General features: G+C 37.3%; 1 protein-coding gene across 1 annotated transcript in view; it reads left to right on the forward strand.

Moving 5' to 3' along the window:
• Positions 1–23,623, forward strand: part of CDK14 (cyclin dependent kinase 14) — a gene marked incomplete at its 5' end in the record, with an annotated part of 318,948 nt that overhangs the window by 213,055 nt on the left and 82,270 nt on the right. Inside the window, 2 exons of the mRNA XM_082290375.1 lie at positions 6,679–6,742; positions 19,167–19,215. Of these exons, the coding sequence (XP_082146501.1) occupies positions 6,679–6,742; positions 19,167–19,215 (113 nt within the window). The remainder of the gene's footprint in view (positions 1–6,678; positions 6,743–19,166; positions 19,216–23,623) is intronic.

Raw genomic sequence — 23,623 nt, forward strand, 5'->3', positions numbered from 1 at the left:
TTCTTGTGCTCAAAGTGGTTCTATTACCCACATATAATGGAATGATGATACTCTGCCTGACGCCTGAGTAGGGCTTTTGTTGAGCCTCATCTGTTCTTGCTGCTTCTTTCTTCACCTTAAAGAATAAGCCTCAATAACTTCCATTTTTTCACAAAACAGCTTCATTTTCTGTACTGCAAGAACAAGTTTGTGGGGTTGGTGAGGAGGCCCATTCTTTTTGTGTTGCTGTTGTGTCCCAACCCTGTCATCTGTGTAGCAGGTATTTCCTAAGACCCTTGAAAGAATTTAATACCTTCCTTTTTTCTTTTTTTTGGTTAAGACCATTCTTAGGTCATTCACAAAATAACTTGCAAAATAAATACTCTGATCACTTTTTTTCTAACCAGCCTTGTTTTCTCTTAAATCCATAATTCTGATTTAATTTCCTGAATGAAAGCAGATCACATTAAAAATATTCTTTTGCACATTACCATTGTGCATATAAAATGGTGGCTGTTAAATTTCTTTTTCCTTTTGCCATGTATTGTCATTGCAAGGATTTTTTCATGACTTTGGTAGCATTTACACATAAGGAAAAAAAAATTACCACCTGTTTTACGCATAAAATTAAGAATAAGAATTTGTAAGTCTTATTTTGTCTGTAAAGAATTATGTGTTCTTGTTAAACACTTCTGTTCTGAAGAGGAATCATACAAATTATGTGTTCTGTATGCTTAATCTGTTGCATTACATTTTCTGTATGCTTAATCTATTTCACTGGTATTTCATTTCTTACCAGTGTGGGAATAATGACGGGATATTTTGATGACAGCTGACTGAAAAAAACACAGAAAGTTTGCTATGTAAGAAAAATAATTTTTACTAATATATGGTTTTCAGGTTCTGAACAAGGCCTTTATTGCTTTCCACATGGGAAGAGACTGCCTAGATTACACAACCTTAGTTCAGTTGCTTTAACTTTGAATTGGCATGGATTCCTGGTTTAGGAACTATATATAATTTTTGCCATTCATTTAATGAAGTAAGGCTTCAATATTCTAAATCTCAAGGACAATGAATAGGCACGTAGTCTTTACTCTTCATGAATACAAACAAATATATTGTTGCCATCTTAGCTGATAGACATTGTTTTTTTACTGAAAAATGAGGTGACTTTTTCACTGCAACTGTGAACCCTGGAACTTCCACAACATTCCCAAGAGTAAAATGTGTTCAGCCCCAATCTTAACAAACCTGTAAGTGCATTACACAAATTAATAGATTTACAGGCCCTTATGGAAACTGAGCTGCGAAAGCAAACCTCTAAACTCCTGATGTGAAGAAATGAACGAAATGACTGGTATCGAGGCAATTCCATTTCTGACTCTGTCTCTGGGATATTAAAGTTGACACTCAGCTGTCACCATTGTGCCCAGCAGGGAGTCAAAGGAGGCCTCACTGCAGTTGTCAGTCAGCAGGCTCTGAGTCAGCACGCATAATACACAAATTGTTGCTGAATTTTTTTTCTAACCTGTTATACTAAAACCAAATGCTAAGTTGAAGGATGAAGTTCATCCTTTGGTCTTCACTGCTACATGCACTTTGTGCTCGCTGACATTATCAGGTCATAATACAGAACTTTCCCAGATTATGAAAGGTGCGGTTCAGAAATACCTGACTCTACTCCAGAGGAGGGGAATGTGGCTGTAGATGGATCATCTGGAGAAATGGCTTAGCACCAGGACAGACTGTGAGAGGAAAGATCACATAAGCTTCCCATCTTCCAGAGCAGAAACTCTGTGTTCAGAGGTGGCTCTGAGAGTGATGGAGCTGCTGTAGAAAAACCGTGGAACTCACACTGCTTCTCAAGAGCCAAATCTACAGCAGTAATGTACTTTCCTCTAATGAAGCAGAAAAGAACATGTAGGCTTTTGACTAAGTTGAAAACTTCGTTCGATATATATATTTTGGAAGAATAGAGCAGATTTTTGTTGAAAAACCAAACACCTGAAACATCCAAATCTCGTGCAACAGAAAGAGATTGCTGATTTGGAAATGGGTCTGCAATGCTTATTCTCTTTCTCTTTTGATTAAGTTCAGTTCCTCAAACAGCTGTAGTCTCTCATGGTACATCACAGCCAAGGATTCACTAAATGCAGTATGTGTTATCCAACAAAAAGGAAGACTGGAAAAGAAATCTTGAATATCCTTAAAAGGAAAAATAAAATAAGAAAAAATTTTTGCATCCAGCTTACAACTTTTCCCATTTAAAATTGCAGAGCATTTTTCAACAAACCCCTCTTTTTTTAAAGGAAAAAAATGCATTCTCCTGACAATTTTTTTTTTACTAAACTTTCTTTGTTCATCAAGTTGACCTAACATTAAAAAAATTTAAAATTATGCATATTACTTGGCCTGATTTCCGTAATTCTTGTCTAAGGAAAGGCAGCTCATTTGCATTCTGGTCTTGTCTTTCATTCTGCTCTGAATAATACCACAGGCTGCAGGGTCTTTGTCTTGTTGAAGTCCAAACTGTCGCTTTTCTTGAGGATCATCAGCTCTAACAAGGGTTAAAGTGTTATATCAGTTATATGCAGCTTTATATATTCAAAACTTGTCCTGTAAAGGGAAATGCTTTTCTTTATTAGTTATGCCAGCAATTGGGAAAGAGCTGGTAGGAAAGATTTGCGCTGCTGCTCATCTAATACATGGCAGTAACGTGGGATGTTTTTGCAATTGAAGCAGAACACAGGACAACATGACTAATTGTGTTGGTAGAGTGGTGCAAAGCTCACTGTAAACTAATTATTCCCTTGTACACCAGGGAATGATGAATCTTTGCAAAACCAGATGCTAACTCCAAAATTTTTTTTGTATTAAAGAAGTAAGGCAATGCAGTAGCTCTTGATGCATTTTTGTTGCATTTCCTAGGAAATCCTTCTACATCATGCTTGTGTATGGAGACTTGTACCGTGGGTTCTCTTTTTATAGCTTTTTGCCAAACCCTCATGATATCAACTGGCAGTATAGGTATTTGACCCTCAGTACCCTGATGTATCTAAAATCTGTTATTTTTATATAAATTGACTTTGCACCCTACAAATGAATTTAGAATCTGATCCCAATTTTTAATAGCAAGTTTCAAATGAGTACATCATTTTATCTCCCTTGTCAGAGAACAAAAGAGCCCAGAGTGTTGTCTGCAGTGTGGAACAGCAGAACCCCAGTAGATTTTTGAGTTCTCTTTGCAGAAACTATTACCACCCTGGTGCCTGGAAAACATGAAAATCATTCCAAATTTGAGAATTGTAGATTATTCTTGTAATTAGTAATTCAATTTAAAGAAAATAGGATATTAAACCATGAAAGCTGAATACTTACCTTGCTGAGAAACAAATTATCAGTAGAGAAAGCAAACAAGTTAGTCTTATTTTTTCAAATAATTCTCCATGCTAAATAAAAGGTTGTTTCCAGTATTAAGCTGGAGCTTGATTGCCATGACAGCAGTGGCTATTTTTATGGTTTTGGAACATGAAATGGAAAGAAAAAGTGTGATAATATAGAGGAGGCAGAACTCCAGGTGGCATGCTTGGGATGAGAAGTGGTGGACCATGAAAGTTGGGGCTAGGAGGTCACCTGTACAATAACAGCTCCTGGTGTTCAGCTGTTGTCTGGGTCTGGGTAATCAGTCTTCACTGCTAAGTGACAGTGTGTTCCAGTAAAACCAGAAGACTGTTGAGTTCTCCCTTTCTCTCCAGTTCCCTTTTCCATGTTGGTGCCTTAATTTTCTCTTGTAAGTTGCAAAGCAAGGCAGGTTCTTCTCCACTGTAGTGTTATGTGAACTCCACTTTGCTTTGTTTATAGCAGGTGTCAAAACTCCTTGTTTTGGATTGCTTAATCCCACTCATCAAAATGGGATTGGTTGCTGCTTAGGAGAATCACTTACAAGGTGATGTTTACAAATCTCTTTATGTTGACTTACCTGTGAGCAGTGACTGCTTCATCTTATCCAAAACCACAGTTGTTTCACTGTTGCCCTCTTCTCCTTGTTTTTTGGTTGTCACATATTGTGAATTTCTGTATTGGGTATGCTAAAATTGTGTGGAAGAAGGATGATCTTTACAGTGTTTGTACCATGAATTAAAATAAAGTGTTTGGATCCTTGCCTGAAGGATCCTTACCAAGTGCTTCTACCTTAAAAATGGTTGGCATTTAGATGACAGGAAACCTACAGTTGTTTTCAGCCTGACTGCTACTCTTGAGAGGAGGTATAAATATTGTAGGTGGTTTGAGTGCTCCAATGCACAGAACTTGCTTGTAGCTGGCTCATAGACACTATGGCAGGAGATGTACTAGAATATTATTAAAGAAATGGATTGGAAAACTAGTGAAACAAGAAGTAGTGAGTCAGTTATGGTTCCTTTAAAAAGTGAAAATTACATTTTTTGTTAGCTGGTTTTAATTTTCATCTGTACAGTTCCTTAGCTGCCTCTGTCTCATCTAAAATAAAAGGCAAATAAGAACACACTTTTAGACGAATGTGGCTATTTCTTTTAATATTCAGAAAAAAATATTCATAACCAATATATCTTATTTAATAAGAGCATATTCCTTTTATTCACTAAGAAGGGTTGCGAAGTTGAGAACCGTATTTCTAAATTTAAATTGATGCAAGAATCTCTGTTTTTGATCCACGGGCTCCCTCTCCTGGTCTGGGAGGTGCTTGGCAACAGGAGCTTGATTAATGCAGAAGGTAAGTGGAAGTTATTTGCAAATTGATTTTGTGACATAGGGTCAACGGTGTCTCCGAACTTCCTCAACGTTTAATGACAGAATTGTGCTCTCTCTAATAGCAATAATGAGATGAACACGGGTGTTGTGATTAATCAGGCTTGCAGGGCCAGGTTTATCTTTTTTAAGTGCCAATTGAGACATATCACAAGGACAGGAAACAATGTGCTACAAACAATATTTACAAATAAAATCGGTAAATTTGCACATCAAAATAAATATGTGAACGCATACTCTCTAGTTGCACTGATACTGTCACCTTTGTCACCTTGATGCTGTTTTCACCTGCTACTGATCTTACTGCATCCAAGTTGGACCATTTGCCTGTTGTATTTGATTATGGAGAAAAATATCTTTGTATTAATATTCTTAGATTAGAAACACATTGTAACATATTGTTAACTGCTAAACAAATTTGAGGCCTTAGACTCATAAAGCAAACCTCATAGTAAAAAAACTATCTATTTTAGAGGTCACTTCCTTTTGCCTCAAGTTTTTAAGCTTATTTCTAAATTTAATTAAATAAATTTCTGGTGGAGTTGAAGAAAAATATTTTTGTTTTACCTTGCCAGTCTTGCTTCTAAGATTTTTTTTCAACTTGAATTTATCACTATGAACAAATGTTTTCATAGCTTAAGAAACGAAACAAGTATTCTAGAGTGGTGTCCTTCCTTTAATGCTCCTAATTTGCATGTATTTTGAAGCAGTCACAATTAAAATAAATCTCTTCAGTTCCAAATGGTTTGGAGTAGATGTCGTTTTTCACATTTTTTGGACTAAAGATTTTCACGCTAACTTTGGGCTTGCTTCATGCTGATGTAAGTGAGCACAGAACATCACAGGGACTCAAGATATGCAGCTCCAAAAGATTTATTCAGATGATCTGCAGTGCAGATAGGGGCAGGGCTGGGAGGGGCTTTCTTACCTTGATGACAATGCAAAACAAGCACCAGACTAATGTGAATTCCTTTTACTTTAGAATATCAACCTTTTATTCCAGGGCCTGAACTTATAATAAATATTCAAGAGTCCCTAGCATTTGCATGCATGTTAGAAAATGAGTGTAAATTTTTGAAAAGAAAGATCCTGCTAGTGAAATACCAAATTCCACAGTTCATTCAGAAATGTAATTCTAGAGCTGTTAATTTAAGTGTTCCTCTTGACTTTACTTAAAGCAAGTCTTGACAGTTATGTGTTATGAAGCAAAAGCAGATTTGGGAGAACTACTTATAGCAGTTGTCTCAATTTAACTACTATTTGTGCCAAGGACTTGGAGAGTGAACTTTTCAGGCATGCAGAGACTATAAGATGCATGTGAGAAGTGTAAATACTTTGCTGCTGTAAGTTGGTCTGACCTACATTACAAGGAGGACAGTTGAAGTGAATAGAAACAAAACGTAATGCACAAGTCAATAAAATTCATCTCTCCTAAGAATTTACTAATTTTATGTACACTTTAGAATAACAACTGTTTGCTGTGCATTCTTGTTCATGCCACACTCTTGATCATCCTCTTCACCATCTGTGTAAATCTCATATCCTGGCATCTATTTGTTATCTGTTTATCTTATTTAAGTTTATAGGGATTGAAGTTATTTCTGAGCTAAATGATCTAGCCTCTGTAACACCAGTGCTCTCAGATAGCTTGATACTTGTCAACGGAAAGTAGGTTTAACATCCATTAGTTAAATAGGCAGCGTGACAGGAGCACAGCACTCCCATCTGGTTTACTGACTCCACTGGTACCTTGGAACTGTTGTAATCATTTAACCTTTTATACCTTCTCCTTCTCCCTATCCCCCAATTAAGAAGTGTATTTGATGTTTAGATTGTGCTTTCTACAGTGCTATGACTTGTTAAGTCTTTTCCATTAAAGCAATGTGTTTTTTTAAATTTTTTTGTGTACAGGTGCTTGGAACACCAAATGAAGATACGTGGCCTGGAGTCCACTCTTTACCCCATTTCAAACCAGGTGGGTTGAAGTACCAAGTTCCTCCACATTCCCTCTCTGGAAATGCACGACAGAGATAATTACATCCCTGACCACAACTGATCAAAATGACCTGGTGTGCATGAACCATAATGCACTTCTGCCAGCTGCTTACTTTTTATCGTGCTCAGGGTGGGGGGTTTTCTTCCGTTTAATTTCTTTGCTTTCTTTTTCATTTTTTTCTGTTTGTTACAGTATGAGCCCTGACCTGCTTGCATTCCTCTGCCGCTGAGTATTGTACCTTTCAGACTGGTAGTATGCTGATTCTCTAGCCAGGATTACTTTTCCAGCAGTGCACACCAAACTTTGATTAATACTAAAGGAAACTAAAGAGTAAAGACATTGTGAAAGCTGAAGTTATTAGTAGATCATCTGTTAGTATCTTCTGCAAAGGTTCAATTTTTTAATGTGTTGTATTTGAAGTTGTCATACTCTATAACCATCCTTGAAAAACTGTTTCACCATCTGATACCTTTTTGTGAGTGGAAGCAGGTTGTCCGCTAGAGACTAGAAGGATGTGGTCAGCTTCATTATGCTATATATGTGTGCATGTTTATATATGTAATATATGTAGTCCTGTGAACTTCTGAGTTGGGATCTTAGAAATGAGATTTTTTAAACCTGGCAAAGCAGGTGAATGAGTAGGCAGGAGATGAGGCAGAGGAATCATAAAGGACAAAGAGATCTAGATAGCTCTCAAAATAAGAGAGGGAGAGAAACAGATATATTGTGGGGCTTGCCCTGATAGAGACACAGAGCCTTGAGAAACAGGAATGCAGACAGCTTTCTTGCACATTGCTTTTTAGTCTCTGTCCTACTGCTGACTTACTGCTGCATAGTGAAATCACACTCCAGTGCTCTCTAGTGAATTAGTAGAAACATCCTTAACAGTCTTTCACTGAAATACTAAATATGCTACAGTGTTCTTCCCTTAAACAGTGTGTCAATACGTTTACAAGCTTTTGTGTTTCTCATTCTTGATACTGATTGAAAGGTGAGCATATATAGAAATCCTTACAGAAAATATACTGGTCTGTAAAAGCAGTCCAAAAACATTGGTTTTAGCAAGAATAGTAAAGAAAAGAAGAAAGCCTGAAGGTGTCAGTGACTGTTCTTTGGTTTGGTTTGTTTTTATTCTTCTGTGAGATACAGGAAAATTTTGAACAGTAGATGGCAGCCAAGAAATCTCCCAGTTTCACTTTTCGGTTCCAAGTGTGTCAAGGGATGTGGGTTTATTACCGCAGAAGAACATCAGGAAATAAATCCACTATAGGCACTTCATTAAATCTCGGTTTTATATAGGCATTGTGTTAGAATTGCTCTTATTTTTTCCACCCCAGACTATGGATTTTTCTAGCTATGAATACATAATATTTATACAAATGCAGAGTGGGGACAGGAGGAAAGGTGACTCTAAGACAGAAAATGGTCACTCAGTATTTTCACCATTTCTGCACGGCCTTTGTTCTCTCAGATGCTTTCCACATCTGTGAAGTATGTAAATCTGTAAGTCAGAGTAATTACTATTCTTGCTGGCAATCATTTAATCTTTTTAGGGCCTGTTAATGCAAAACGCTGAGCTCCTTAATTCCCTTGCACTGTGGAGGTCTGGGAGCACTCAAAAAATAAAATCCCTGTCTGTACACATACCGCGTTGTGCACTCCCTTTCTACCACCCTATATCCTTGATGACCTTGGTAAAAGGATTTTTTGTTTGTTTTATGGTTCCTCATTTGCTGTTTTTAGAAATAACAGCAATAGAAAGCATCATCTAACTGGACAACCAAAACTGGCTTACATACCCCAAAACTGAGTAATTGGATTTTATGCTGGTAAAATGTGGAGTTGTTAGAGCAGCAAAACACAACCCTCTGGGATCATTCTGGGGTACCAGCATCTAAGGAATGCTCTGCACAAAATGCTCTGACCTATGGGCTGGGCTGGAATGAATACTATTTGCTCAGGCCATTAGGGTCATTGGATATGGTTGATCAAGGATACCAGGTTCTCTGTTGCTTCTTAAAAATGTGCTTTCCTTCGTGCTGTTCTGTGCACAAAAGCTTTCTGGCTATGGCAAGACTGCTGCATCATCTTCCACAGATGCTCAACCAGCCATGCTCCCCTCCCTGATGGTCTGAAATTGCTGTTATACTCTAGCTTTCCTGACTGTCTTAGGAGCAAAAATGAAAGTTGAAGCTTTAATAATACATATGACAGTTGGACTCAATGGTCCTTGTGGGTCCCTTCCAACACAGAATATTCTGTGATTCTGTGAAGATGACTTAATCTGTTCCTTTTCTTAGCAAAAGAATGTAGTAAGAATCCTGAAATGTCATGCCAAACCTGAACCAATTCCATTATTTGTGAGGATATGTTAAATTACTGTGTTTAAACAGTGATATGGGGTTAAGTAACTCCTGTGCTTTGCATGTGCTTGTAAATTTGAAAACTCATAGCTGCTAACAGGAAGTGTAATAAATTGAGGAGTGCAGAGAGCACTGGTGGTGAGGATGTCAATGCTCACTCAGGCAAAGCTTTGATTCTATAAACTTGAGTTGTGTAAGCATAAAACAAAAGCATTTGAACAGAAAGTATCAGTGATAAACGGTTACTATAGTTTAAAAATGCTGAGCACATTAAATACCTGTGGATTTGGGAAGACTATTGAGAGTCGAAACAGAATTTCATTGTATTTCTTGTTTGCATACAGACTTCAATAACTAATTTTCACACTGTGATTTGATAGGGCACAGTCTTGTGCTGCAGAGAGATAATCACAGTTTTCTAGGAGAAACATGTCTGAAAAACATGGTATTAGTCTTGTCTCTACTACAGTGGCCAAGGGTCTTGATTATTATGGAAAGCAGCCAGTGCTTTAATAACTATGATCTCTGACATCTTAATATGTAGGAACATTTCTGAGCCTGAATAAGAAATATGTTCCTAAGACTGGTTGTGGGTGGCTCTAGGTCATTTAACCTAACCTGGGTGATTTTAACAGCTTATAATAGTGAAAAGAAAATCATCATAGTTTTGTTTCCCATTTAAAAAGTCAGAAAACAACTTGTATTTTATCTGCCTGCTTTGAGATTACTTTCTGTCTTACAAATGCTCCAAGTAGTATTTAAGATATTTAAAGCTAAAAGTTGGCCTGGTCTTTGAGCTTTCTCTGTGCCTCAGCCTCCATTCTCTCAGTTTGTATTTGCACCTGTGCACACAGACACACATACACACTTGTCCTGCTTAGTGAGTTACTTAAGGATAATTTAAATAATGCATTTGAGAGACCTGAAATACTTTAGGAGTATTTCAGTAACTTTGGGTTACCTCTGTGATTCCCTTTGAAGCTGTTATGGATGCTATAATCTTGAGAGGGTCTTCCTGTACTCAGGTATTACCAATGAAACCCAGCCATTCTGGATCTGTGAAAGTAAATTATCTGCCCTCAAATAGGAAAACATAGTTTGAGGGAATTGTGAAAAAGTGCTAGTTGCTGATTCAATAAAATCTTGCTATTTCATCCACAAGAGAAGCCCCACGTTACAGGCTATTGGACAGAAACACTTTAAATGATGAACATCACCCCCTAGATCTTGGAGAATATGTTTGCACTATTTACTCTTCTGTTGCAATACTTTAGGAAGTATGTAGATTTGCTGAGCTAAAACAGATTCAAACACCAATCATATCACTGGACCTGTATCTCCAGGAATGAAATTAAAGTAAACGTTAACTATGTCTTACCTGTATGAGTAGAGGTGAAGCAGTATTCCAAAAAAAAGCTGCTTCCTTGCCAGTCTTGTGTTCAAGTCTTCCTGAGTTTTTGTGCATTGTGCTCTTCATTGTTATTAAATCTCCAACTTTTCTTAGTCTGGAGTCCTATCAACTTTCCGCCTCCAGCCATTTCTCCTTGATAAAGAATCCTGTCCAAATAATTGAGCAAGATAAGCCTTTGGATATATATCTACGCTTAAGTTTTCACTTTTCTAAGTGAATTCTCAGTTAGTGTTTGGGACTGATGCTGTGTAACCTCTATCCTGGCAAGTTAAATAGAAATTTATCAGGAGGTACTATCAGTGAGTAAAGTGGGAGAAGGTAAGATATGGTCACAATAGAAGATAAATGAACTGACCGTGGCAATGAAGAGACAGTAATGGTCAAGGAGAGAAAGAACCTTGTGAGTAAAGTGGAGAAAACATGAGAATGCTTTGTAATGTTCATTGTGCATCATTTTCTTTACAATACTCTAAGTGAAAGAAAGTTAAATATTTAATCTTGGGCTGATGGTGTAGAAGCCTGAACCACACAACGTTCCACAGACAATCAGATACGATAGAGAGTAATACACCTGAAAAGGAGCCTATATGAGACAATGGAAGCATCTGCTGAGCACTGATTTTTAAAAGAGAATCCCTAAAGCCAGGATGAAAAGAGGTAAGAGAAAGAGTCTCTCCTTAAGGAGAAAGCAGAACACAAAAAGAAACAGTGAGAAAAAGCATTCATAGGAAATACTGCATAACATGGATTTTGCCAGGCACTGACGGGTACTTCGTGGATTTTTAAAAAATCATGAGTCTGTGATGGACAAAACCTCTGCAGAGCTGGTGTTCTAACTCAGGAATTCTCCTTTGCTTCCCAGGTGATCCATAAATATAGATTTGATTTAGAAATATGATCTGCCTACATGAATCTTAACAGCTGATTGACAGATTTTTTTTCAAAAGATTAGGTCTTCATTTGGAGTAGGGCTGGACTGGGAGACTGAACTCCTTTGGCACAAACACATGAACATACTGTGTATGAGAACATATGGCTTTTCAAACTTTCATAGCAGCTTTTCCTACAGAGTTTCTCCAAAGCCTGTCAACATTTTGTTACATGCTAAATCAATATCTTGTTTGTTTACATCTACACTGGTGCCAGGGAATATTCCCCAGTGATGTGGGAGCCTCTAAACTGTTAGAGCAGCCTCTGGTATGCCTTCAGCTCATGACAATTAGCACTTACAAATAAATTCCTGGGCATTAGGAAGCTTACTTAGGGTTAGGAAGTTAGTGTGGGCCAGGGACTGTTCTCTGTAAGAAGTTCCCATCTCCTGTGTTGGAGGAAGGAAATGGGAGGTGCTGGAGCAGTGCTACAGGACAGTGATGGTGTCCCAGCCAAACAAAAGTCTCAAGCTCATTTAAATTACTGGTATAGATGTAGTCTTTGAGAATTTGAGTACTTGAAGAAAGGAGAGCTATTTGTAAAGGAGAATAAATTTTGAATTTCTCCCCTTCTTTTTCTAAAACTAAACTGTATAATTTAGTGTTTCTTCAATCTGTGGCATCCACAACCCAAGGGAAGCAGAGTTGTCAGTGTTTTCACCATTCTTTAAACAAAATTACATTAAGCTGAAAAGTTAAAGTAACTTATTATATGTGCAGGGGAGGCAGGGTGAGCTCTGCTAAAAGGTGGAACCATTTAATGTAGAACTCCAGTGCTTCAGACAATGCTGGGTATTAAAATTACATTTTCTACTCATGCTCAGGAGGGAGTCTAGAAAACAGCAGCTATTCTTCCTCTTTACACAACCTGTGCTTTTCCAAAGCAAATGGAAGGGAGAAGAGGGGATGGGATGGAGGGGAGGGAGTTGCAATTTTTCTCAAGATGTTTGGCAGACAAAACTCCAAAGTCTAGCTCATTTGATAAAACTCTGATTGTGAGTGAACTTTTAAAAACTCTAATTGCACATTAGTGCTGCAAATATTATAGTACTTGAGAATTTACTTGTCATCATGGACGCTTGTCTTTATATAGTTAGCTAACATAATTTGAATAATTTTAGCATTTAATCTTTTCTAAAAATTGTATATGTCTTATATCACAATACAGTGTTAGTCACGTTAGACTTTTAAATTAAATGTAAAGAAAACCCTTTCAAAGATAACATGAATTAGACTTTTCAAAATATTAATTATGGTGATATTTAAATATTTGCATTTAAGCTAATCACATTTGGTTTTAAATAGAGAAGAACATTAATCAAGGAATGCATATTAGCCATCATGTTTTGATTAACAACATAAAAAATGCCTTGAAGTCAAACTGCATTTTAAGTTCTTTGGTTTAGACTAGAAGCTGATTATCAATACTGTTAAAAAGAAGCTAAAAATCAAAATGTATTCTGCCTCTAATTCCTTCTGTAGCTTTTCTTGCCTATCTTAGGTCCTTTCAAAGCAAATGTGGCAAAGGTATAACAGTTCATGTGTTTTTCTGACTGATAAAAGAGGAAAGATCCCTCATCTTGTTTTATGTCACTTAAAATGCAAGTGCTTATTTTTTCAATTCTCACAGCAGACCAGTATTCCTGCAGTGGTCTGCTAATAAGCTCACTAGTGAGTTCTGCTGAAACTCGCTTCTGTTTGAACCTGCCCTTGATGCAGGGCTGTCAGATGGAGCATGTTTATCAGGCAGATAATGATGTTTGCAGTGCAGAACATGTAGGTATATGTGTGGGCACACAAGTGTGTATGCATATATAGCAGTGTTGCTGTAGAGTGGCTGTCTAAAGGAAAAAAGAAAAAAAAAGAAAGAAAAGAGAAAAAAAAAGAAAGAAAAGAGAGAGAAAGGAAAGGAAAGGAAAGGAAAGGAAAGGAAAGGAAAGGAAAGGAAAGGAAAGGAAAGGAAAGGAAAGGAAAGGAAAGGAAAGGAAAGGAAAGGAAAGGAAAGGAAAGGAAAGGAAAGGAAAGGAAAGGAAAGGAAAGGAAAGGAAAGGAAAGGAAAGGAAAGGAAAGGAAAGGAAAGGAAAGGAAAGGAAAGGAAAGGAAAGGAAAGGAAAGGAAAGGAAAGGGAAGGGAAGGAAAGGGAAAAGGAAAGGGAAAAGGAAAGGGAAAAGGAAAGGGAAAAGGAAAGGGAAAAGGAAAGGGAAAAGGAAAGGGAAAAGGAAAGGGAAAAGAAAAAATACTGTTGTTTCTAAGACCACTTAATACTGCTGAGTGTAATGGATGAGCTTTCTGGCCAGGCTTTTTCCTTTTTTCCCTAGGCCTTCACACTGGCTAGGATTTGGCAGCAGTTGTTTTAAGAACATAATTTTTTTGATGCATCCAGTTTGTGAAATCGACTAGCTCAAGAAATTTCCTTCCTCTCTTCCTCTGGTTCCATTTTGCAGTTGTTATTCCAATAGCCTGCTGCTGTTTGTGGGGCAGAGTCCTAAAAACTTCCTTGGCAAATGAGGCATTGATTAAGCTGCGCTGTAAGGTCTGAAGCAAAGAGCAGCTCAGATCCTTGTACTGCCAGAAGAACATTTGAGTAACTGCTCCACTCCCCATCTCTGAGCGGGCTATGTGTAATGCCCAGCAGAACAGTGAGGCTGGGCTTCCGAGGGTGTGGAAGTGACATGGTAACCTAGTCTTTTTGGATACTCTTGGGACATTCTGAGAGTAAAAATTATGCTACAGGAAGATCTTGCTACACCTTTCCAGTAACAAATATGAACACTATAGGCTAGCTCTTATTTATGAAGTCCTATACAGGCATCTCTTTTCACTGCATTTGATTATGGACATGCCACTTAGTCAAGATTTGGCTAACTTGGCCTTCTAAGAAGCAAATGGTAAACACTCTAAGGTGCTGTGGGATTTGAACAAAACTAAAAATCTCTTCCTTCTTTTGTTTCACATAAGCAAAAATTCACCTTTCACTAGGTGAAATACAGCATCCATGGGAAAAGGCAGCTCTGTAACAGTAAGACATAGATGCTAGTGAGACTTATGACTGCATATTTGGGATAAAAATGCAGGTGATCAAATTTTGTTTCGTGAATTTGTTCCTGAAAGATTTGCAAATGTTGAAGTGTTTGCACAAAGGAAATTAAAATCACACTTTTTACTTTAAATTTCAGATATTCTTACTGTGTTGGTCTTTCAGAGTTTTTATTCAAAATAAACACATATAACAATAATAATCTAAAAATATTTGAACTCTAGTATATATACCTACAATTTGAACTATAAAAATTCAAAATACATCTGAGATCAAATCCTGCTCTGTAAACATACAGTTATTCATGTTTCTTTAATCTCAGCCTGATGAGAGTGAGCAGCTGCCTCAGCAAGATGGTGCACCTTGTGTTCGTGAGAGTGGTTTGCATGTGCTGGAGGATGGCTGTGTGGGTGGATGATCATGTGAGTGTCTGCATGAAATCCTCACATGTGCGTGGTTGCTTTTCAGTTCTGAGGGAGACGTACTAAGCTTTTGCTTCACAGGGTTTCTTCCACAAGGTTGGACTGAGATTCAGATTCCCAGTACTGCTGCCTCTAAGCATGTCAGGCAAAGATTTCTTTATCTCATATACAGCCTTATATTATTGTTCTTTATGAACAAATCAGTGGGAGCTTCTGAAAAACAAATACCAAAGCTATATGCTTGAAAGTATCATAATGATATACGGAAAAGACTCCACTACTGGAATAAGTAGTGAAGTAGGTATGTTTATTCCAGCACTGGGACGCGTGGGGGATATTTCCTCCAAAGCCATGTGTGCAGACAGCTGCATTCAGCTTGGTGTATATCGGGTTACAAGTTCCATATTCATTAAGGTTCCCAACACGCCTATACATATTCATTGCCTGGCCCTGCCCAGCCTCGCTTTGTATTACAGTGAGCCCAAAAGTCATTGACATCCGCGTTGTGCTTGCGCAGTGTCGTCTGGTGGTAGTGGGCAGGGGTCTCTGGGATGAAGTAAGGGTCTTCCTCAGATGAAGTAAAGGGTCTTCTTCCTTCTGAACTTTTCACCTTGCTTCCCTTCACATGCTCTTTGTGTCCCTGGCCCAAGTCCAAACTTCGAGGCTGGTTTAGGTTAGTTTTAGGTTCAAAAACAGGATCTTTGATCAAGATTCTTTCCCTTTATCAATAGTCTTCTATCTTCTCATCCTGCTTTGGTAGGCACAGTAAGTGTTGAGCAAGCTGTGTGCATTGTTTTTAACAAACAGCTTTTTAGCAAATCATTTAACTTCTGCTTTTCCCGCCCTCCCCCTGATTCAATAAAATGTAATTTTGTGCAGTTGGTCACAGTCAGATACGTATAGCTTTAGGTTTGGTTTTATTATGTCCATCGAGCAGTAAAGGACAGAGGCATTCATACAGGTGTATGGGGAATTGTAAGGTAGAATTGGGTTGTGAGCTGTAAAACCTGCCTGCCAAGGCACATGGCAGAACAAAAGAGCACATGGCAGCACACAGAGGCTTGTCTCCACTGGACCGTGGGGGGAGAAGGTCACACAGCAGACCCCTACCAAGAGGAGCCTGCCAGGAGCTGACAGATGAGTGAACAGCGAGTGATCACCCCATAGAAGGAAGTGTGTTGCTAATGTGGCAACATGGGATAGGTCACACCATATAAGGAAATACTGTGCCTTAGGAAAGTGTATAAAACCAACTCACTCCTTTGAATAAACAATTCAGATTCCCTGCCGGTCTGAGTCCGAGGTTCAATTGCCGACACAGGTGTGTGAGAGTCATTCATTCTGAAAAGTGACTCAGAAGCAAACTTGGGGATGTGATTGTGAAACTGAATTCCGGTTTTGTGATTAATTGGACACAAGCAGGAGATGCTCATATAAAAGCTGGGAGGTTAAGTTACCTCTCTTTTTGCCTATGTTGGGACTACAAGTTTGGTGGTTTTAGGTATGTAATTTTGTGGTTTCACAGTTTAGGATTTGAGAAACTGCACCATGGTGGAGGAGCTCAAGGACAAGATTATTGTAGCTTCTCTGTTCCGGCAACTGTGAAATCAAAATCAGCTGGTTTCACTGCTTCCTTATTCTCTAAAGAACGAATTCAGGAAAATATTATGAGCTGGTATGTACATGAGGCTGGGCTTAATTAACAAATAGTCCCATCTAATTACCTTGTCCATGAAAGTTAGTAAGACTCTGGTTGGAGCCATGACCATAAAATTATGTAGAAAAATGTGAGCTGTATTTTATCAATGTGTGGTTTCTTTCTGTATAAAGCATGTAAATTGAGGAGCCTCTAATCTGCTTGGAGTAGAGAGGAAAGATTTGATACCAATAGTTAGGAGAAGCATGGTTTGCAGTCCCACAGCATATTCCATAGAGTTTGAAATTAAGGACCATGGACTAACATTTGCCTCTCTATAGACAGGGTTTTGTCCTCTCCATGCCTTCCCCCCAATTTTCCCTCTCCCTGCCTGATAAATATGATGTATAAGGTACTTACTTAAAAAGATGTTTAGACTGGAACCATAGACGGCAAAGGAAGATACCTTTGAGAAGTTTGTTCTGCTCATGTGTGTCCCTTATAGCAGCATTGACATAACTGGTTCCAGTTTATCATTTTTTCAGTAAAAATTCATCTGGCATAGCAATAGTTTTTCAGGTTTTTTGCAGAACTGGAACAGATCTTTGGGCATTCAAGCTTTAAGGCAATTTGGCCAAGTGGATGACTCTGGGGCTTTCCTCCCACAGTAAAAATAGCTTAAATTGATTAAAGTAAACATCTGATAGTCTGGTTAAGAAAATATTTTGTATATGATACTTCTCAAATGTTTTAAGTGGATGTAGCTCTGTTGAAGTCAGTGTTGCTGTGCCAGTTTGAACCAGCTCAGTATCTGACCAAAACATATTGCAGAATGACAGTGAAAATCAAAATCTGTCTCTCTCTAGATCTAGGTTACCTTTTCAGCAATGCTTCAAGTTGGTTCAATTCTCTTTCCACCCAGATTTTTCTGCACCGAAATAGATTAATGTGCAAATTTGAAGTTTATTAGCTGTACTCCCATGTGTATCTCAGACGTTGCTACACAGCACTGCCTAGCTGCATTTTGTTTTTCAGTCCTTTGTCATAAATGAATTGACAGTGTTACGGTTGGACAATTGACTTAAAGAGTATAGAAAGTCTTTATTTTTTTTTTCTGTTTTAATGGGTAAGTATCTGTTAGCATACATGTTTTTAATTCCCATTTGCAAACTAAAATTGAAGGGTTGTAGTCATGTAGCTTCCAGTTTCCAGTACACTTGGCACACATATGTAAAAGGGAGTGATCTCATTTTTTTAACTGCAACAGTATGGTTAAAGCAACAAAGCTTGTAAATGTGAAGTGGCCTGCAGACACAGTTTGCAGGTCTACTGATTATGAGTAACTTCCAGTAGTGAAGTCAATGAGATTTGAAGCTTCTGCATTTGTCTTTTTAGTTAAAGGGGGGGAAAAAAAGTATAAGAAAGAAAATCAAAGCATCCACATTGATGCTAGGATTTTGCTTATGCCTTGGTTTTGGCATCTTTAGAACTGACTGTGTATGAAGTGTACATGACAGCTTTAGAAATGATACAAGCAAGTGTACAAATACAGGAATTTGAACACAACTCTTTCAAAGTTACATTTACAGCTGTTTTCTACAGTGAGATGCATGCATATCTGTGTGCATATATATAAAAATTACTATTGTGACTGTGCAGTGGGTCTGTTAAATGTCATGCACATGGGTGGAGAGGAAGCAATTTTTTTTTTTTTTTTTTTTTTTTTTTTTTTAGATTTTATGGAGTATTTTGTAAGTTCAGAACTTCTTCACAGCAACTAATGCAATCACTTTAGGGTACTTGGCCATGGTGTGTACCAGTCTACATGGCAGGATTTCTGTGCAACAAGTCCCCATGGAAAATGTTGTGTTCTCCAGCTGAACTGCGTTTGTTGGTACCTGGGACACACTTAGCTCCTGTTCAAAAGGCTAATGAAGGACTGGCCCTTCATTTCTGCAGCAGCTTACATAGCATCTTCCTTTTTCAACTAGAGTCCTACTGCAGGTCAAGCATATTCTTGGATATGAGAGGGAAAGTAGTTCTATCTGAACTGAAGAACTTAATGTTTGAGTAAATAAGCTGTCATTGCACTTGTTACTTCTGCTCATTATTTATCTGTATTTTTTAGAAAATAGACTCTTATGTGGCCATCATGTCACAGAGACCCACACTTACTCTTATGCTTCCTGAGAAGCATAAAAATATCACAGTGAGGCTGTAGAGAATTGTATTTATCATGAAGAATAAAAAATTACTAGATTTCAGGCTTCTTTTTTTTCCCTAGCAGTCAAAAACTGCTTTAGAAATAATTGTAAAACTTTCCATTTCTGGTGATGCCACAGTAAATGAGCTTTAGGTCATGCTGATTTGGTTTGATTTGGTTTAACAATTTGGGGGCTTTTTTTGGTTTTGGTGTTTTGTTTTGTCTTTCCCTCTGTTTATATGGCAATTGCTTGTAGGTTAGTTTTCTTTCCTTGTCTTAGGACTTGAGCTGCAGGAGATACATAGAAATGATGAAATTATGAAAATTGACAGTAAAGAAATATTTTAAAACAATAAATCCTGGGTTTAGTGAAGTAACTGAATATACCTCTTTTTCTTACAGAACGGTTTACACAGTATGGCCCTAAAAATCTTAGACAAGCATGGAATAAGTAAGTATTTTTTTTTAATTGCACTTTTGACTCTTCAAGGGTATGCTGAAGTTATCATATCTAACTTAGAATGGCTCTATTCTTTTCAAATAAGCCAGACTTGAATTGCCAGTTACTTGTAAATAGGAAGAAACTGCATAGCATTGTATTTTCTTCTTGGGGGTGTTAGTTGGCAAGTGTATTGAGCTCATGGAGGAATGCAGTGTTACTGCTTTGGGCCATCAGTTTTGAATCTTGTTTTCTCTGTTCATCTATAAAAATTAGGAAACTTTAAAATAATATGTTTCTAATCCACTGTTGAGTGTTGTTTCTACATAATCATTGCCTGTTGCCAGGTCATTGCTGTGAGCTGCTGACCATATTGTTGTAATCTTAATTATCATGAATGAAAAAAGTCAATGTAAATTCACCACACCTTTTTTTTTTTCCTTTCAATGTTTCCTGAATTTGTTCACATTTACATCAGATGGACATTGATATAAAAGTATTATGCTCAAAGTCCAGAAAGGTTACCTGATGAGTATTCAGATTGAATACCACATTACTGGCATTATTCTAAGTAATCATCTGTGTAAAGTTTGCTAGAAGATTTCTCAACACATGTAGAATCTTTGTAGACAGGATATTTGGACTGCACTGTCTTGAGCAATTAATAGCTTTTATATTTTGAAGAAAGCATACAGAGTTTGAGCTGGATGATTGCAGCTATGTCAATAACTTGTCTTGCCAGAAAAACTGTTAGAATTTTTCTCCACTCTCTTTTGACCAAAAATTTTGCAACAAGGCTAAGCCTTTGCTGCACCAGAATTGTTGTTTTCTTTCTGGTACTAATTCAAAATTTTATTTTTGCTACTAACTGGCTGTCTTGTTGGTAGTTTACCAGTGAGTTCAAGAGATAAATCAGCAGGAGACTGTAACATCTCCAAGTTCACCACTGAAATTGAAGATACAAAATGTTCTGGTGAAGAAACTTCCTTGTTGTAACGGAAGAAAGTTATTGATAGAGTAGAAATCCAAATGCTTTTTCAATATCTTAATTTATTAGCAATGAAGTGTGTCTACAACAGCAAAATCCATAGCAATGAAGTGTGTCTACAACAGCAAAATCCATAGCATGGTCACTTTTCCAAAATGTGATTAGGTTTATATTCACTTTGCTGTTCTACTACCTTTTTCTCTATCTGCTCCTCCCCAAACCCATTTGGTCCAGTGTTTTCATTAAAAAACCAAACCAACAGCTTTTGAAACTGTGGTTCACTGAAGGAGGAATCTCTTAATGTAGCAGGATTGTTGTTAAAATTAGGTGCTAGTTGTCCTTTGAGTCGAAACCTGTACTTCTATAGTGCCAGGCATCTTCCATGACCCTGTAGCTCACTTTGCAGTACTTCTGGGTCCTCCTTGGTTAGCAGTAACTTCCCCATTCCTGCAATGAGAAATAAAGCAGGCACCAGTTCAGGCCTCCACAAAGGTTGTGTCACCAGCCTGCATTAACTGACTTTCAACAGCTTTTAGAAAAGTTCCTGGCTTGTCCAGTTCAATCTAGGAGCCTAATTTGGTGGCTTTCATGGATGAGTCCATCTCCTGTTTACTGCAGAGGGAACAACAGGAAGATTAGCGCCACTTATAAATATCTTTTTGTAAATATCTCTTTTGTAAACATCTCAGACTATTTTGCCAGTTGTGATCCTTGCCTCTTAAAATGTTTGACTCTACCTCAATCTTACTACTTGGAATACAATTCAATTTCCTGAAAGTCACCGCTTTCCTTTTAAAAATTAAGTCACTATAATTGTCTGTATTCTGTCCTTTTACAATCAAAAAAATTGCAAATTGATTTTTTTCTTTAAAAATAGTTAATGGAATACAAAAGCTTGGAAGAAGCAATTATATTACAACATAGGCAATTAGATCTGGATTGGGAAAGAAGGACAAGGAAACTAATATTGATTTGAATATGTTTGCTTGGAGGCATATATTTGCCTAAGTAATGTGAATAGATACTGGCATGCTATTCCATCCATCCTGCAGGCCTGGACTGAAGGTTTTTTTTCTGTATTTTAACAGCAGTTAGACTATTAAAATACAGCAGGTATGTATTAATAAGTACAATAATTGGTTTGAATTTGAAAAAGTTGCTATCTTATATTTCCTTTGAGACCATTGCATGAAATTTCTCTTTTCATAAAACACACAAAAAAAGAACAAAACCCAGTTTGCTTAAAACAGCCTCAGTCTCTGAGATTTCATAATTGACACAAGTTCTGATCACATCACAGGCTGACTTAAATAAGACCAGAGCTTTTTAAATTCTATGAAACCTCTTCAAAAATATTTATACATTTTCAATGCTCTGTGCACAAAGGATTTGCAATTTTTCAGCATAAATGAAGGGATTGAAAGACCGAAAGCAATGACAATACACAGAGTTCAGTGCTTCATGTGTGTATTTCTACTATAATAGGAAATATTCAGTGCCTCAAAATTATGTATCACTTACATTTGAAATGTAAAGAGCTTTCTCTTTTTCCAGTGTAAATCTTTATCTGTGTGCTGTATTAGAGTGCTGTTTGCTTGCACAGCTGTAGTTAAGGATGTATAAACATTTCCATTACAGACATCATATTCCCAGGGGTTTATAATCCAGCTGTAAAACTTAACACATGGATAGACTGATTCATTCTACAAATTTTCTTTCTTTCTTATCATGTTTCAAAAAGCAGCAATCTCCAGTCTTAAATTAAAAAACCTTTTTAACTTCCTGATTTAATTTGTGGAAGATTTTTGGTGACACAAAATATGTCACATACATAATTGTTTTAAGGGCAATGAACATGATACCTGAGATGGGGAGAAAATGTATAGCCTTTTGTTTTTAAATATGCATTGGTTTTGGTACAGATCTACTTCCTCTCAGCATCTTAGTAGCCTTGAAAGATATTCCTTAAAGAGCAGTGTTTATGGTCTTGTAAGGATTGACATGTAAGCTTAAACATCTCTTGAGGTGAAGTCCCATTACTGCATTTTATAGGGGAGGAATTGTGTTACAAAAAAAAATAACAAATTTTTACACAGAAACTGTACAACAGTGACATTGAACTTCATGCTCCCAGATTGGAGGAGAACACCTTTAATTTTCTAAACACAATGAAGTTTCACTATCTCCTGTTTCATCTCTCAGGCACAGGCTGATCCTTTAACTTGTTTATATTTATGTCTTGAGGTCATGGCATATAAGGGTGAGAATATGGGTTTAGAAGCCTTCAAAGAGGCTTTTACCTCAAAATGTACCTTGTAATGCAATTTATGTAAGGGAAGCTTAGCAGAAGGAAGAATAATACTCTTCCAATATCTACAGAGACAGCTTCATGTCTGTAAGGCAGAAGGAAGAGATGCGGAAAACTCCAACCCCAAACCTTCCAAAAAGTCACAGGTAGTATTTTGAGGGCAGAATAATTGCACCTGACCAACATCAGCTTCCATGAGATGATTTTAAAGGCAGAGCAAGACAATGGAACAATATTGGACACAAGTCAATTGCTCTTTAATTCCTGGTCTAACTGCAAATTAATTAAAAGCATGGAATTTAACAGCAATTACAAAGTGAAACCCAGCAGGATCATTATATAAGTCAGATCCCTAGAACTCTTAAAATAGAATTGTTTAACATTAGAGGCTACTTTTGGGAAGTGTTTGAGGGGAATAATATAACTTCCACTTACAGTGAATTAAGTTCTTTGGACACTTCAGCACTGAATTTCTTCACTGGTTGTCAAACTACCTAAAGAGAGTATTTACTAGGTAAGATAGAATCTATAGATTTTGTAGTAATGCTTATAAAGTTAAGAAACAAAACTTGCATTGATGTTTGCTTCTAGTGCAAAGCTTCACCTACATAGCATGACATAACATACTGTGGAATGCAATTATAAAATACTGGTCTAAAAAGAACTAAGATGTGGTAATCTGATCTTCCTATAGAGTTCATAATGAATTATATTTTCACCTTTTTTCCTGAACTTTTCTGTTCAATTATCTCTACACAATAAAAACCAAGAACAGCTCTGCCTTCAGAATGCAATGCAACCGCTTTCAATTTGCAAAAGCTTCTCCACAATAATAAACCCTTACAGAAGAATAACAAAAGAGAACTAATTATCTTTGTGTATATTTGGTAGGATATAAAAAGCTTTTTCAGATCCTTCTGCCATAATGGGCTGTATTGTGCGAAATTAGGTTGGAAAGAAAAGGTGCAGTTGAAAACAAATTCTACTCTGCATAAATAGGACTACTACTTCGTAATTCCCAAAAATGGCTGTATTTATTATATAAATAACACTTTATTCTCACAGCCAGTCCCACTGCTAGGATTTCTTCCTTTAACAACATGGCCTCTGTACTTGAGACCTCC

Source organism: Coloeus monedula (genome assembly GCF_965178545.1).
Source record: "Coloeus monedula genome assembly, chromosome: 1".
Classification (NCBI taxonomy): Eukaryota; Metazoa; Chordata; class Aves; order Passeriformes; family Corvidae; genus Coloeus; species Coloeus monedula.